This window comes from Bos grunniens, chromosome 19 (genome assembly GCF_055505025.1).
Source record: "Bos grunniens cultivar Pamir isolate PY7600 chromosome 19, Bosgru_T2T1.0, whole genome shotgun sequence".
NCBI classification, from domain to species: domain Eukaryota; kingdom Metazoa; phylum Chordata; class Mammalia; order Artiodactyla; family Bovidae; genus Bos; species Bos grunniens.
In genome coordinates, this window is record NC_141183.1 from 43,027,702 (window position 1) to 43,044,242 (window position 16,541).

The 16,541-nt window shown below is 57.9% G+C and overlaps 1 protein-coding gene across 32 annotated transcripts in view; it reads left to right on the forward strand.

The window, feature by feature from the left end:
- The window catches only part of MYO18A (myosin XVIIIA), a 101,238-nt gene that overhangs the window by 69,459 nt on the left and 15,238 nt on the right, over positions 1–16,541 (forward strand). For all 32 annotated transcript variants that reach the window (XM_086359961.1, XM_086359982.1, XM_086359968.1 and 29 more), the window contains 17 exons: positions 2,628–2,693; positions 6,109–6,237; positions 6,954–7,097; positions 7,469–7,558; positions 7,698–7,817; positions 8,017–8,128; positions 8,676–8,803; positions 9,099–9,253; positions 10,977–11,100; positions 11,188–11,388; positions 11,939–12,049; positions 12,830–12,934; positions 13,211–13,357; positions 13,721–13,834; positions 15,422–15,538; positions 15,708–15,791; positions 16,210–16,347. In XM_086359961.1, coding sequence (XP_086216087.1) covers positions 2,628–2,693; positions 6,109–6,237; positions 6,954–7,097; positions 7,469–7,558; positions 7,698–7,817; positions 8,017–8,128; positions 8,676–8,803; positions 9,099–9,253; positions 10,977–11,100; positions 11,188–11,388; positions 11,939–12,049; positions 12,830–12,934; positions 13,211–13,357; positions 13,721–13,834; positions 15,422–15,538; positions 15,708–15,791; positions 16,210–16,347 — 2,085 coding nt within the window. The remainder of the gene's footprint in view (positions 1–2,627; positions 2,694–6,108; positions 6,238–6,953; positions 7,098–7,468; positions 7,559–7,697; positions 7,818–8,016; positions 8,129–8,675; positions 8,804–9,098; positions 9,254–10,976; positions 11,101–11,187; positions 11,389–11,938; positions 12,050–12,829; positions 12,935–13,210; positions 13,358–13,720; positions 13,835–15,421; positions 15,539–15,707; positions 15,792–16,209; positions 16,348–16,541) is intronic.

Consider the following 16,541-nt stretch of genomic DNA (forward strand, 5'->3'; position numbering starts at 1 on the left):
GCCAGTGTCCAGGGTGACCTTGGCGTGGATGTCGATGACCCGAGTCATGCCCCCTTGTCTCTGACCCTTGACCTCCATTCCCAACTCCGCCCAGGATACACCCAGTGCTTCATCATCTCTGGAAGTGCTCCACTTCTGAAATCTCTGACCACAGCCTCCTGTGTGTGCGGCTCATCCCCTTGCTTCCTCTCAGGACACCCGCTCTGTGACTCCATCGAGACTTCTCATTTCTGGACCCCACTCCATTTTCTCTGCTCTGTCCATTCCTTTCTGACTTCCCTTCCTCTTCCTCTCCATCTGGATGCTGTGGTCCAGTTGGTTTTCATCACCCTCAGTTTCTCAGTCTCCCATAGCACCTGCCCTGCCCAACCCCCTCCCTGAAGGGCCACCTTTGGGCATTAAGCCCTCCTTGGATTGGAGCTCCCAAACAGCTGTGGGGGAAAATGATGCAACCGTGGGGACCGAAATTCCTATAGGTCCTCGATCTCCAGTTTTCCCCGCGCTCCATCCTTACCTGGCTTCTGTTCCGAGCTCCTCTGCTATCCCATTCTCCATCTTTCCCCTCAAATCCTCTCCTGCTGCATCTTCCCAGCACTTGACCTTGCCTCCGAACCCTAATAACAATCGGGGTTCCAACCTCCACTGGCCCCTGCGCTCTCCTCTCCAGGTGTCCCCTCCTCCCCCGCCCTCCTGTCTGGGTGTGGGAGGGGCACCTCTCATCCAGTCCCTTCCTCCTGTGCTTCAGAACCCATTCCCTCTGGTCTCTCTGGAAAGCTGCTCCATCAGCATGAAGTCTTCTCTGTCTCCTGTCCCTTGAGCCTCTCCTTCTCCGCCGGCTCTTTTCTCTCAGTTGAGAAGTAGTCCACAGATGTTATGTTCAGAAGGGAACTTCCATCAACCCTCCCTGGTGCCCTGGGCCATCAACATTTACTTCCCTCCTGCCGTTCATCCTTCCGCCCGCCACCCCCGGTGGCCCAGTTCCCAGCCCGAGGACACCTGGGACTGGCTTGTCCTCCCAAGCCCTCCGTGTTGCCAGAGCTCACAGGCACTTTTCAGTGCTTCTTGCCAACATGTGACCATCGACAGCCCTGTTCTTTTTGAAGCATTTTCTGCTCAGTTTCTTCTCTGCCGCTCCTGGTTTTGCCCTTGTGTCCCTCTTCTCTCTTTCTCGGTCCCTCTGAGCTTCCCTTCATCCATGTGCCCCTGAAGTAAAGGTCCTTCTCTTCTTTAAGACTCTGTCCTTGACCATATCTGTTTTCTATACAACACCCTCTTCCTAGGCAACCTCATTCACACTCGTCACTTCAATTACCGCATATATATTGATGACTCCCAGATCAATACCTCTAACCCAGGCTTCTCTCCCTTTCCAGACATGCATTTCTGTCCAGCTGCTTTCTAGCTCTTCTACCTGGATGCCTTACAGCACCCCAAACTCAGCATGTTCAAACCAAACTGATCATGTGCTTGGGCTCAGTCACAAAGTTGTGTCTGACTCTCTGTGACCCCATGGGCTGTAGCCTGCCAGGCTCCTCTGTCTCTAGAATTCTCCAGGCAAGTGGGTTGCCATTCCCTTCTCCAGGGGATCTTCTCAACCCAGGGATCGAACCAACCAGGGGTTGGTTCAATCGATCAACCCAGGGGTCTCCTGCATTACAGGCAGATTCTTTACCACTGAGCCACCAGGGAGGGCCCTAGAGATGGAGAATTGAATTAATTATTTACTATGCGAGTCAAAAACCTCCATATGTCCCTAGCTTCCCCTCTCTCATCTACCTCTCCCCCACATTGAGCAAGGCTCTGTCTTTTTTTTTTTCTTTTGGTCACACCCTGTGGCATGTGAAATCTTAGTTCCTGGACCCAGGATTGAATCCTGCCTTGGAAGTGTGGCGTCTTAACCACTGGACCACCAGGGAGGTCTCTAAGCTCCATCTTCTTAACGTCTCTTGCATCTCCCCCTCCTCTTCTCCCTTTGGATCGGGCTCTAGTCTTCTGTCCTATGGATTCCTGCCTAAGGGGTCCATGCATCCTCCACTCATGGGCCGGTGGGATTTCTGTAAAGAGCAAACCTGACCACGCCCCTCCCAGGGAGAGAACCTTCAGGGGCTCAGAGCGCACAGGCTTACATCCTTTAGCCCCTGCCCACCTCTCCACCTGCCCCTTAACTGCTGCCCACCCCTCTCCAGTTATTCTGAACCACCTGGAGTTTCCTCAGCGCTTCCCATTGTCTTATGCTTCCAGGCCTTCATGCCTGCTTGTCCCTCTGCCTGAAATGCCCTCGCCCCTACTTTGTCTGGTTAATCCTTACTTGTAGCTAAAGACAGCGCAAGCAACACCTCCTCCGGGTGCCTTCCACGGCCCCCTTCTCTGGCTTAGATGCCTCCTCCTCTGTGCATTTCACCAGTTTTCGTGTCTGGCTCCCCCACAAGATAGCTTTGTTCCTCTTGCAGTCATCTTTATATCCCCAGAATCCAACACAGAGCCTGGTGCTGCAGAAGCCACCGAAAGTGCCTGTTGACTACATTGTGGACTGAACGGAGGAAGAGAAGGGCTGAGTGACTGGGTGAAGCCCCGCGTGGAGGCGGGGAGTCTCCTGGGGGCTTCCTGACAGAGGCGTCTCCTTGCAGGCAGTGGAGGAGCTGCTAGAGTCCTTGGACCTGGAGAAGAGCAGCTGCTGCATGGGCCTGAGCCGGGTGAGTTGACCCTGCAGGAAGGCAGCCGGGCCCACACTCTGGTCACCCTTGTCCGGATGGTTGGTCCTCCCCTCCTGCCCTCCCCGCTCAGTCCAACTTCTGGAGTCTCCTGGGGCCCCTGCTGGGTCTTGTCCCCCAGCCCCCTCACCCCAGCTGCTCTGGGGCTGCACTTCCTCTCAAATGGGCTTCCCTGGTGGCTGAGATGATGATGAATACGCCTGTAATGCAGGAGACCCAGGGTTGATCCCTGGTTTGGGAAGATCCCCTGGAGAAGGGAATGGCAACTCACGGGGAATGGCAACTCACGCCAGTATTCTTGCCTGGAGAATCCCATGGACAGAGGAGCCTGGGGGGCTACAGGCCATGGGGTCGCAAAGAGCCAGACACAACTGACTGACTGACACTATTGCTACAACTATTTCTTTTCAAGCTGCCCCCTTCAGGGCTGGGGGCCAGGAAGTTAGGTGCTCCAGCTGCAGCAAACTTGACTCTGCTTCCCTCTCAAATATTGGCTTGCTCAGGGCCAGGAACACCTCTGTGATGTCAGGAGGGAGTGGGTCGGAAGGTGGTCCTGAGTGGGCCTGAGTCCTGGTGTGGGGAATGGGGAAGACTGAGAGCTGGGAGAGGCGGAAAGAGCGTCTTCATTGCTGAGCTGTCCAGGGTCTCAAAGAGGAAGCAGGGCTCTGTGAGGCTGTGCCACTGCCGCCTGCCCACAGGCCGGGTTCCTCACCTGATTGGAATGTACATAAAAGGCAGGCGTGCCCGGCCCTGAGTGCCAGCCTGCCGCATCACTCCACCCCAGAGGGCCAGCCGGGCGTCCCTCCCTCGGGGCTGGGAGCCTGCGTGTCCCCCTACTGAGATTGGGAGGCTGACAGGCAGCATCCACGGACGTGCTCCAAGGGCCGAGGTGGGCAGAGAGCCGTGGGGAGTCCCGGGGAGGGTTCTGGACTGTCCATCTGTCCGCAGAGAGGGAGGGAACTCGTGGGGAGAGTGAGGTGGCAGGGGATGCTTGCAGAAAGGGCTCGCGCTCCACTCCTCAGCTCTGTTCTCCCTGCTCTGTGTTCTGAGTCATGATTTTGATTCCTACCGCCCCCTCCCTCCCTCTTTCCCTGGGAATCCCTTTCCTGTCCTCCTGTCTTTGGGTCTGCTGTCCCTGGTTTTTCCTTTTTCTTTGGGCCCCGGCAGTCCCTGCTGGTCTGTGTTCCTTGGTTTCGGGCTCTGCTATTTTCTGCTGCTTTCCTGGTTCTCTCTGCCTCCTGTGGTCCCGCCCTCTTCCGTGTCGTCTCTCGGGTTTTGGTCTCTGCTGTGTCTGGCTCCTTCCTCTCCTCCTCCCCACTTCTAAGTTCTTCTTCCCTGGGAAGCCTGAAGTCAGATTTTTTTCACCACAGCCTCTTTGGTCTTTCTCTGGGTGGGGTCCCATCCAGGGACTGGCAGGCTGAGCTGCTGGCTAGCCTTGGGGGGATGGCACCGTCTCCAAGGCATGTCTTGGGTAGTAGAGGGCCTGTCCAGGCTGGTCCTCTTCCCAGCTGCTGTGTCTGTCTCTCGGCATCGTCCCAGGCACCTGCTAAAGCCGGTGAGCCCCAGAGCCCACTCACCCTCAGAGCAGAATTAGGGGCAAAGTCAGATGTTTGCTGACATCTGGTTTGAAAGAGAAATTTCTGGGTTTCTAGGCTGCGGTTGGGCTTCCCTAGTGGTTCAGCGGTGAAGGATTCCCCTGTGGTCCAGGAGCCACAGGAGATACAGGTTTGATCCCTGGGTCAGGAAGATCTCCTGGAGGAGGGCATGGCAACCCACTCCAGTGTTCTTGCCTAGAGAATCCCATGGACAGAGGAGCCTGGTGGGCTACAGTCCATGGGGTCGCAAAGAGCTGGACACGACTGAGCGACTTAGCACGCACGCACACAGGCTGTGGTGGTAAGCGAGGATTCCTGTGTGTTTGTCACATTGTTCCAGAGGAAAAGCGGTCTCCATCTCATCCCACAGGTGGCTGGGAGTGGAGCTCAGGCAAGGAAGTTTGGGGGTTTAAGAGCCTCCCTGACTTTGTTTGTAAAATATGTATGGATGGGTATGTCTCGGGGAGGAGATGGCCCTGAGATTTCACCTAATACCCCAAAAGACTCAATGGCACAGACAGCTGTTAAGAGAGGCTCACTACTCTCGACTCTGCACCACCATTTCTCCAGAGTCTCCGTGTGTTTCTGGGCCATTCTTCATCCCCCTCCCTGGCATCTCGCTGCTTCTGCCTAGTCAGACAGCTGCGTGCTGACCACTAGCACGTTGGCCCCCTCCCTCCAGGGACCTGGGTCTTCCCCACGCGCTGTGGAATCTCAGGCTTCCGCACTGTGGGACACGGAGGCTCAGAGAGGGCTGAGACCCACGGGAGATGCCCGGTGCTCAGCCTTATGTGTTGTGGAGGACTGAGCTGGCTTTCTCCCAGGCCAGCCCCACGGTACTCGGTTCCTGCCAGGAGACAAAACGTTCCCAGCAGAAAGTGCGGCCGTCTCCCCACTCCTTCCTTGGAGGGAAGCCTGGGGACGCCATACCTATTGGTGCTGTTTCCTATGGAGTTCATGTCTCCTCTGTACCCCTCCAAAGTGAATATTCTGTCTTCTGGGCTTGGTGGTGGTGGTCTATACTTCCACGGCCTTTGCCCTCTCTGAGGATACCAGAGTCCTGTTTTTTTTCACCTGACCATTTCCCCCTCTTCTTCTTCTCTTAGCACAGAGAATTTTACCCAGGCCCAGCTCAGGGCAGAGAAGACTGAGAGGAAAGGCCAGGTGTGGGGGCGCCCAGCTGGTTCCTCTCACATCTTCCCTCCTACCCCCAAACCTGTATGACAGGTCCCTTGCCTGGGCCAACCCCTGCCCACCCCACCGGTTTTTTCACGAGGTGAAACCTGGGTGTGGGGGTGGGTGTTGGCACATGAAAGAGGAGACGGTCTGGAATGAAACTGAGTGGGGAGGATGCGGAGAAGGGGCCCCCTCCCCACCCTCTCCCTTCTCTGCACGCTGCTGCCTGGTATTTCCTTCCTTCACACGCATGCCATCCCCTGATCCCAGGTGGCTGGAATCTGTGGTTGGACCTGTGGTGGCCGTGGTGGCCGTGGGCACAGGGGCGTGGGTGGCCCTGGGGACGAAGCCACCAGCGGTGTTGCAGGGCGTCCACAGCACATCCTTCTTGTCCCAGATGACTTCCTTCTGGCCTCCGTCTCCCTCGTCTCTTTCCCACAGTACTCCCTCCCAAGCCTCCCCAGCCGCCAGCCCTCCTCCCCCTTAGACACCAGGGTTTTAGGCTCTCCCCAGGCCAAGGGCCACGCCCTGGGCCTGCTGGTTTTCTGTTCCAGCTGCTCGTTCCTCTACCAGGCTGCCCCCTGCCTCTCTCCTTCCCCACCTTCATCTGGCCCATGTCTCCACAGGTGTTCTTCCGGGCAGGCACATTGGCACGGTTGGAGGAGCAGCGAGATGAACAAACCAGCAGGAACCTAACCCTGTTCCAAGCGGCCTGCAGGGGCTACCTGGCCCGGCAACACTTCAAGAAGAAGAAGGTGCTGCTCCAGGGACAGCCTGGTCCCTTTACCCAGCCTATCCGGGCAGAGCTGAGCTCCAAGGGTCGGGGTGGGACTGGGAGGGACATTCCCATGGGGCAGGAGGCTGGGCGTGGGGCTGTGAGTTATCTTTGTCTGGGGGACAAGAGGCAGGACCTCCCAGGGGCACCCTGGGCCAGGGCAGGGGATGAGCAGCACCCCCCTGCCAGCCAGAGTGCCTGTGTGCCTGGTGATGAGACCGTGTGGCCTGGTCCGAGGCTGGGTGGTGAGGAGCAGGGCCCAGGCAAAGGTGGGCTAGGGATCTCAGGCTGCTCCATGAAGATTAAGGAGCTGTGTCAGCGACTCCTTTTCTTATTAGCAAGTCCATAAAACAGCCAGCACCGCCGCCTCTTGTGTTTCAGCAAGATTAGGTTTTATAGCACATCTAGGCCGGCGTGCTGGAAATAATCAGGCAGCAAATAAAGCAGACGAAATTATTCCTAATGATGGCAGATCGGTTAGTGCCCAGTGCGGTGCTCCAGGGGCCGCACTCTCTGCCGCCCACTCTCTGAGGATTGGAGGGAGGCTGGGGGCAAGGGGTGGCTCAGGGAGTGTTTGACTTGAGGTGGGTCCAGTGGCCAGAGGGGCAGCCCCAGAGCCTGGGGCTGGTGGCGGGGACCATCCTGGCTGGACTCGGGTCTGACAGCCTGCTGAGCACCACCCCCACCCCAACTTAGATCCAGGACCTGGCCATTCGCTGCGTGCAGAAGAACATCAAGAAGAACAAAGGGGTGAAGGACTGGCCCTGGTGGAAGCTCTTCACCACCGTGAGACCCCTCATCGAGGTCCAGCTGTCAGAAGAGCAGATCCGGAACAAAGACGTACGGAACAGCCCGGGGAGGGGAGGGTTGAACTTCATCCACGTGGGCCAGAGTTTTGCCAACTTGTCTTGGGCTCCCCAGTGCTCCTTTTTGCAGTCCACAGAGCTGGTGTCCTTGAACCATGCCCAGCAAACAGAAGGCGTCCTTCTAGGGTGCTGGCTGAGCCCCCGGGTATCCTCTTAGGATAAAACCTCAGGCGTCCACCGCCCATGGGGAAGGGTCTAGGGAAGGAGCCCCAGGCAGGCGGTGGCTTCCAGTTCCCTCATGTCACGGCTTGAGCTTCACCAGCTTGGTTCACCCCAGGGGTACAGATCCTGCCCCAGCATCTCCCAGGGGCTCTGCCTTACTTTGCCCTCCTTCCTGCGCCCTAGGAGGAGATCCAGCAGCTGAAGAGCAAGCTTGAGAAAGTGGAGAAGGAGCGGAACGAGCTGCGACTCAGCAGTGACCGGCTGGAGACCCGGGTGAGTGAGTGATTCCCAGCACCAGCCAGACCAACCCCCCTCTGCAGGGTGCCCGGCCCAGGAGGCCCCCCAGCCACCCCCCCACAACTGTTCCAGCTGAGTGAGGCAGTCAACGGGTGGTGACTCCCTCCCCCATCAGATCTCAGAGCTGACATCGGAGCTGACGGATGAACGTAACACAGGAGAGTCCGCCTCCCAGCTGCTGGACGCAGAGACCGCGGAGAGGCTCCGGGCTGAGAAGGAGATGAAGGAGCTGCAGGTGAGGGCAGGGCTGAGCTAGTGGCTGCCACACATGCTAGTGCCTGTCTGGTCCCCCTAAGACACATGGCATCCTTGCCACCAGCCCAGCACCCCTGTCTGCCCTGGTAAGCTTGTGACCATGGTCTGTGTGGTTCAGGGGCATGGGCGGTACTGAGTGAGGGGGTGGGGCAGCACGGCACATAACCACCTCTCTGCAGACCCAGTACGATGCACTGAAGAAGAAGATGGAGGTGATGGAGATGGAGGTGATGGAGGCCCGTCTCATCCGGGCAGCTGAGATCAACGGGGAAGTGGCTGATGGTGACACAGGTGGGTCAGAGGCCGGAGGACTTGGCCATGGCCTGAGTGGCAAGTTCTGAAGCCCCCCCTAGGCAACCACACCCCTCATCTCCTGTCTGTAGACCTTTATAAGGCTACGTGAAATAAATTGATGAGAAAGTAGAGGTCCCAATAAGTGCAGGGGATTATCATGGAAGGTGGTAACAATGGCAACCCACTCCAGTATTCTTGCCTGGAGAATCCCATGGACAGAGGAGCCTGGCAGGCCACAGTCAATGGGGTGGCATGAGTCAGATATGACTTAGCAACTAATCCACCGCAGCAACCATGATAATGACAATGTTTGAGGACCATGGTCTGGCGGTCCTTGGGAGAAGACAGCACATGGGGCCGCATCACTCTCTCTAGGCTTCTCCCGGCTAGTGGCTCCTTCTGCCTTGGAAGGAAGTCACTGATCCAGGGACCTTTCTGAGTCCCTCTGGCTGACTCCACCTGCTCCCCAAGCCTTCATCCCCCTCCACCCCTTCTCGGGGACTCTCAGCATCTCATTCATCCGCTGTCTGCCCCCACCCCACAGGCGGCGAGTGGCGTCTGAAGTATGAGCGAGCCATGCGGGAGGTGGACTTCACCAAGAAACGGCTCCAGCAGGAGTTTGAGGACAAGCTGGAGGTGGAGCAGCAGAGCAAGAGGCAGCTGGAGAGGCGGGTGAGGCTGGTGCTGGAGAGGTGTGGAGAGGGGCTGGGCGCCACATTTTGGCGTGGGGAATGGCCAGTGAGCCAGGCAGGCCCTGGGAGCACAGGGAAGGGTTGCCGCTGGATGTGAGGGACACCCAAGGGCAGACTACTGTCAGAGTGTCTTAGATTCCCTGGACGAGACTGACTTCATCCTTGGTCCCCAGACCACCCTCTCCTTCACCCACTGCCCTCTCCTCACCTCCTCCACCAGTACCTCCAGGCCTCTCGAGGGCCACTGACCCTGTACCCCCATCTCGCCCCCCTAGCTCGGGGACCTGCAGGCAGATAGTGATGAGAGCCAGCGGACGCTGCAGCAGCTCAAGAAGAAGTGCCAGCGGCTGACAGCTGAGCTGCAGGACACCAAGCTGCACCTGGAGGGCCAGCAGGTCCGCAACCACGAGCTGGAGAAGAAGCAGAGGAGGTGGGTGGGTCCCCTGGCCTGGATGCAGCGGGCCTCTTTGAGCAGTTCCCTGCCTCCCTCCAGGGAGGAGAGACGAGAGGGCCTGAATTTGGCCCTCTCATCTGCCTGGTCCCTCGCCCTGGAATAGGAGTCAGGGTCTGACTTCTGACCTCCAAGGCGCATGTAGACCACAGCGTTCCTGACGGCCTGCTCAGGGCTCTGCTCTCAGATGTTGCCTCCCTCACACCCCAGTGTGTGCTGTTACCCTGCCTGGGATCTAGAAGGATGAGCGTCAGCCAGGCCCCATGCAGGAACCACTCCACGGTGGTCCTGCCCCTTGCACCCCCCAACACCCGGCTCCCCATTCCTGTGCCCCCCCACCCCCGCCCCTGTTGCCTCAGCTACACAAACACAGACTCCTGGCTAATGTCATTAAACTACCTGCCACTTCCATCTCATTATGATAATGCCCCGAAGTGGCACGGGTAGGGGGGACAGCCCTCGCAGGAGAAAAGCCAGTCTAAATTAATTTCCCAGGCCAGGATGGGAATGGGACACCTTTATTAGGAACAGGGAGGAACCCCCACATTTTGGGAACAGCAGGACGTTCCAGGGAATGGGGTGAGCACCCAGTTCCCCTCTGCAGAGGACGGGTTCTCAGAAGAGGCACTGGTTGCTTTATGAAGGGACAGCCCCATGGCCCTGGGGGTAAGGAGGGCAGGGCTGGGTCCCTCCAGGGACCCGGGGTTACCCTCGGCCTCCTGGGCTCATTGCCAAGTGAGGGGCACTAGGAAAGCCTTATATTCTTCTCCCCCAGCGCTCTGACTCTCTGCTCCCCTGGTTCTTATCTGTACCCCCACCCTCCCTTTTACCTAGAGGCAGGCACCCTTAGGGGTCCCCCTTGGAGCACCCCATGACAGTGCCAGCTCGACCTAGTTACTATCTTGCTGCACTCCCTGCTGGGTAACTTATTAAGTTTCAGCGGGCCTGGAGTTTTCTTACTTTTTTTTTTTTATTCCTTAACGTGGGGTTGGGATGGGAGTGAGCTTGTCAGTTTTCTACAGGGACAGGAACCCGATTAGCTATTCCAGGAAGGTGTTAAGAGGAATTTCAGCAATTGCTCCTTGTTTGGAGTCACTGGGCAGGAGATGGAAGGCTGGGAAGTGGAGGAACAAAGGAGGAACCCCCCACCCCGGCCATGGCCCGCGTTCCCCCTTGAAGCATGCTGCCAACTGGGCACAGGGGGATGGGGTCCCCAGCCCGGGGTGGGGTGTCCTGGGGTGATGGGGTGCAGCTGGGACAGGTAGGCCCAGAGGTGGCCTGTCTAGAGCTGTAGAAAGTGCGTGAGATGAGGCAGGATGTTCATTTCCACCCCTTCTGACACCCCTTCTGCCTTCACCCTGGTCGCTCTTCCTATCCTTTGATCTGTTGAAAGAGAAAAGGCTGAGACTTAATGCCAGAGGAGAGTCTGTCCACTTTTTCCCTGGAAGCAGTCTGTGGGTCCCTCTTAGGCCCCCTTGATGAAATGCTCCCCCACCCCTCAAGCCCAGACCAGGTTGCTCAGCAGGGCCCTGGTGGCCTGACCTGTAACCCCTTTGCGCTGGCCCCAAGCTCAGGCTGCATGAGTCCTCCCGTCTTGCACCCTGTCTGGGTCTGTGGCACCACTTCCTGGCAGCCTCCGGGTGCTGGGGGCCGTGACTCTTCCTTCATCTGATGGAGCCGCCATGGCCATGCTCCCTGGCAGGTTCGACAGCGAGCTCTCTCAAGCACATGAGGAGGCCCAGCGAGAGAAGCTGCAGCGGGAGAAACTGCAGCGGGAGAAGGACATGCTCCTCGCTGAGGCCTTCAGCCTGAAGCAGCAGATGGAGGTGCGTGGAGCTGCCTGCCGTCCATACCTCCCCCCGCCCCAGGCTCGGGCTCGCCCAGGACCAGCCTCATCTTCTCTTTCCCTCCAGGAAAAAGACATGGACATTGCAGGGTTCACCCAGAAGGTTGTGTCACTGGAGGCCGAGCTCCAGGACATTTCCTCCCAAGAGTCCAAGGATGAAGCCTCTCTGGCCAAGGTCAAGAAACAGCTCCGAGACCTGGAGGCCAAGGTTAAGGATCAGGAGGAGGAGCTGGACGAGCAGGCGGGGACCATCCAGATGCTGGAGCAGGTGCTGAGGGCTGGGCCAAGGGAGGCAGCACTGTCCTCTCCATGTGGGGCAGAGGAGGACGAGATCCTAAATCCAATCGGTCATCCCTTCTCTTATTCACAAAGTACTGAGGGGGCACCTGATCTGTGCCAGCCACAGTGTGAAGATAATTAAGCTTTTTCATGGCACTTTCCATGAAAGCAGATCTTAATTGAGCTCCACTGGTGAGGGGCTCAGGAGGCAGGGTAGCTGGAAGGCCGTGAGCCCGTCCAGCCTGCCACTGAGCCACCGTGTCAGTTCAGGCAGCTAGAGCCCCGAGGCCAAGTGGAAAAGCGGCAGGATTGCCCCCGCGCCCAGCAGCCTTCCCTGGGCCTGTGCCAGGCCTCTAGTAAAGGAGTTCAGTTTCTCTGGAGAAGCCAGCTGCCACCAGAGCAAGGTGGGAGCACAGGGAACTGCTGGCAGAGACGTTCCTGCTCCCGAGCCCAGGAAGAGCGGCCGATCGGGACGTGGTGGGGAGGAGTCGGGGTGCTGCCAGAGAAGAAACCCAGCCCTTACTCCCATCCACCTGCAGGCCAAGCTGCGACTTGAGATGGAGATGGAGCGGATGAGGCAGACCCATTCCAAGGAGATGGAGAATCGGGATGAGGAGGTGGAGGAGGCCCGGCAGTCATGTCAGAAGAAGGTAAACCAGTTGGCTCTGACCCGTCCAGTAGAAACACTGGTTCCTCCATCACTGCTTTACAGTAATAACTTTTCCAGATGTAAACTATTATATATAGGATGGATAAACACTAAGGTCTTACCCTATAGCTCAGGGAGCTATATTCATTATCCTGTGATAAAGCATAATGGAGAAGAACACTTTTTAAAAAAGAATGTCTCTATGTACATAACGAAATCACTTTGCCATGCAGCAGAGATTGGCACAACATTGCAGATTAACTATATTTCAATTAAAAAACAAATCTAAAGTAAGGGCTTTTCTGTTTTCTTTACCTCTGTTGTCATTCAGTCGCTCAGTCATGTCTGACTCTCTGCGACCCATGGACTGCAGCACGCCAGGCTTCCCCATCCTTCACTATATTCCACTGCTATTCAGGACTGGGAAGTTCTGCTTGGGATCCTGGCGTTGGCCAGGATGTGTGCTGCTCTGAGGGTCCGTAGAGAGGCCCAGGCCCTTAGGGAGCTAACACCCCCCTGCTTTCTGTGCCAAGCTGCAAGCACAAAGGCTCTGGAACAAGAGCTCCCACCTGGGCCTGTGCCGCTGCTCGTGGCCTGCTGTCCCTCCCCTCCCTCCAAGGCTGCTCTGAAACCCTGGGAACTTTGAGTTCAGGGTATGCCCCTCCAGGTCATCCATCTTCAGCCCCTACCCCACTATTCTCCCAGGGGCACAGGGGGGTCCAGCAGGGAAGGGGCTGGCTGGCACCTGACTCTGAAGGGACCCATGGGCCCCTATTTGCAGTTAAAGCAAATGGAAGTACAGCTTGAGGAAGAGTACGAGGACAAGCAGAAGGTGCTGCGGGAGAAGCGGGAGCTGGAGGGCAAGCTGGCCACACTCAGTGACCAGGTGAGCAGAGACTGCTGGCTGCGGCGGGGAGAGCCGGGAGCAGGAAGGCGCTGGCTCTGTAGGGCCCTGCCAGGAGGGTGATCACCTGCAGGAGGGTGATCACCACCCAGGGCACACCGGGCTTTCTCACCTCGGCTGGTGTGATCCCAGCCCTGCCACTATCGTTGCTCATTAAGGCATCTCTGAGAGTGAGGGCAGGGCGAGGAGGGGGCTCGGGGAAGACAAGCAGAGGCCCTATGGCGGAGCCCAGAGCCCCAGCCCTTGGTGTCCACCCAGGTGAACCAGCGGGACTTTGAGTCAGAGAAGCGGCTCCGGAAAGACCTGAAGCGCACCAAGGCCCTGCTGGCAGATGCCCAGATCATGCTGGATCACCTGAAGAACAACGCACCCAGCAAGAGGGAGATCGCCCAGCTGAAGAACCAGGTATCCGCAGACAGGACGTCATCAGTTCCCTCTCCCTCTTGCCCCTGCCAGTGGTTCTTGAATCCTTGGGAAGGACGGTGATAGGGAAGCGGGGAGAAGCTGGACTCCTGAGGGTCAGCGTGTGCTGTAGGCATGACAGTCAAGCCCAGAGTGATGTGGATGGCCCAACACCTGCCACCCTGTCGTGGGCAGAGAAGTCAGTGCACTCATAACGCATCACAGCCCTGGGGTCTGAAGTGAACAGAGGAGAAGGAGGAGAGTGCCAGGTTCCCTCTCCCCGGGGAGCCCCCTGCACAGCCCTCCTGTCCCTGGGGAGTGGCTGATGTCCCTCCCTGGGGCGGGGGTGGGGTTGGCTGTGTTCAGTTGGAGGAGTCAGAGTTCACGTGTGCAGCGGCCGTGAAAGCTCGGAAAGCGATGGAGGTGGAGATCGAAGACCTGCACTTGCAGATCGATGACATCGCCAAGGCCAAGACAGCGGTAAGGACGCGGGGTGTGCAGAGCCGGACTCGGGCGGCTGAGGGACAACGGAGCCATGACAGTGGCTCCTTTTACGCCAAACAAGGCTCCTTCCCCAGCCCAGGACTTTCTGCAGGGAGAGTAGGCCTCCACTCCTCTGCCTCTCCCCCACTTAGAGGCCTGGGAGGGGGCGGCGAGACGGAGGAGGAAGCCAGCGAGGGCCCATCTCCCTGTTTAACCACCTGCCTGTGGGAGCTTGGCCACAGGCCTCAACACCATAAATAAAGCAGCTAATGTGGCTGAGGGATGTAAACAGGTACCTAGAGATTAGCAGAAGCACCGATAAGAGGACGGGATGACTCTGTTTCCCTCCCCTGCCCCCGGCCAGCCCCACTGACAAGCCCAAGCGGCAGCTAATTAGAGCGCTTATTTAATGCCTCCCTTTTAATTCCCCACCTCTCCCATGGCCCATCCATCGGCCGAGAGCTCATTACTGGGATGCGGCCGCTGGTATACCTCCTCGGGCAGGGAACGGGGCAGGGGAGGAGGCTGGGCTTGGCTCTGAGCTCCCTGGCCCCCCAGCTAGTCCCCCAGCTGCAGAGAGATGCCAGTCTCCTGGGCTTGATTTATCCCTGTGACATTTGTGCTCCTCAGCAGTTTTCAGGTGAGTAATTCAAATTCCTTAATTGTGTTAAAAAAGGCTGTTATAAAATTACCATTTTATTTAAATCCAAGTTAATAAATTTCTTGGCGGAGGCATCCCCAGCTCCCCGCAGCCCGGTAACAAGATGGATGGGGGCAGAGAAGGAGCCAACGTAGTCATTTTGGTTTGGAATTACTGGCTAATAGATTCATTCATTTCCTGAAGCTGCTGTTGGCTGTCTCTTCTCCTCCCTACAGGAGTGGACTGGCCGTGGGGACTGGATGGTCAGGAAGCAGGCAGTCCCGGGGGAGAACACCAGTGCAGGCCAGGAGAGCTTCACAGATTTGAGGGATCCTTCCCTGGGGCCTGGAGAGGGCAGAGGTTAAGGCCTAGCCGCTAGTGCTGGACGATGGGTCGTTTGGTTCTGGGTGGACCTTTTCTGCCTTCTCATTAGCCCTCAAAGAGCTGTGGGGAAGCAGCTGTCATTTAGCCCAGGGTCTGCCTGAGCTGGGCTTCCCAGGTGGCACTATTTGTAAGGAACCTGCCTGCTAATGCTGGAGATATGAGAGACATGGGTTCCATCCCTAGGTTGGGAAGATCCCCTGGAGGAGGGCATGGCAACCTGCTCCAGTATTCTTGCCTGGAGAATCCCTTGGACAGAGGAGCCTGGTGGACTATAGTCCATAGACTTGCAAAGAGTTGGACATGACTGAAGTGACTTAGCACACACACACACGCTGCCTAAGCTGCAAAGACAGTCCTTCCACTCAGCTCCCAGGCCCAGAGCAGGGCAGGACAGGCAGCTCCCTGAGCATCACTGGTCCTGGCACCCCCTCCAGCGGGTCGGCCTGGCCCCATCATTAGCTCCTCCCACGGGTGGTGGCCAAAGGAGGTTCAGTCTTCCCACCCAGAGCCATTAGTCACGCCAGGCCTGAGGCTCTTGGTCTGTCTTTGCCTCTGTCCAGCTGGAGGAGCAGCTGAGCCGCCTTCAGCGTGAGAAAAATGAGATCCAGAACCGGCTGGAGGAGGATCAGGAGGACATGAACGAGCTGATGAAGAAGCACAAGGCGGCCGTGGCTCAGGTACCCTGCCCGGGAGTGCCCCGCCACACCCTGCACGGGCACCGTCCCCTGGTCCTCCTCGTAGGTCCCTGTCATGGTGCCTGTGTGCCCTGGCCCTCCAAGTGGAGCAGAGCGTGCTGGAATTTGGTGCTCATGGGAAGTCCTGCTTCGGTACTCTTTCCTTTCCCAGGCCTCCCGGGACCTGGCTCAGATGAATGATCTCCAGGCTCAGCTGGAAGAAGCCAACAAAGAGAAGCAAGAGCTGCAGGAGAAGGTGGGGACGAGGATTTCCCTTGGTAAAGAGAGGGTGACAGGGTCCCTGTTCGTGGGGACCAGCTCCCAAGCTCACAGGTTCACATGCGCTTCTCTCTGCCATCAGTCAGCGTCAGTGAGTGCAAAGGCCTAGGCTTGGAGCCATGTCACCAGAGCAGACGTTTTTTGGCTTCAACTGCCTCATTTTGCATTTCTATTCCCTCTCTGGTCCTTAGTTCTCTCCTTTCTCTCCAAAGGGCAAAATGTTTGTCAGCACAGGGTCAGGTTGGGGGGTGCCCCTGTCTCAGGGACCCATCCTTCCAGCTCCCTGTCCAGCCTTCTGGTCACCATGGTGATCTTGCAGGGAAGGGGGTACAGAACCTGCCCCTTTTCCCTTTCCAGGCTCAGTTCTTTCTTCCTTTCCTGCCCCCACCCCCCAGCTACAAGCCCTCCAGAGCCAAGTGGAGTTCCTGGAGCAGTCCATGGTGGACAAGTCCCTGGTGAGCAGGCAGGAAGCTAAGATCCGGGAGCTGGAGACACGCCTGGAGTTTGAAAGGACCCAAGTAAAGCGGCTGGAGGTGGGCACACACTTCCCCTATCCCTTCTGCAGTGGGGAAGGGCCGAGCGGCCCTGGCTGGAGCCACGCATGCTCAGCAGGGCCGGGCAGGCCTGAGGCCGCACCCCCGAGGCCTCTGCCAAGCTTCCAGACCAGCTGACGGGCGGGTGCCTTCTCCCCCGCCCACCCGGCCTGCTCTCTGGGCACCGCGGAGCC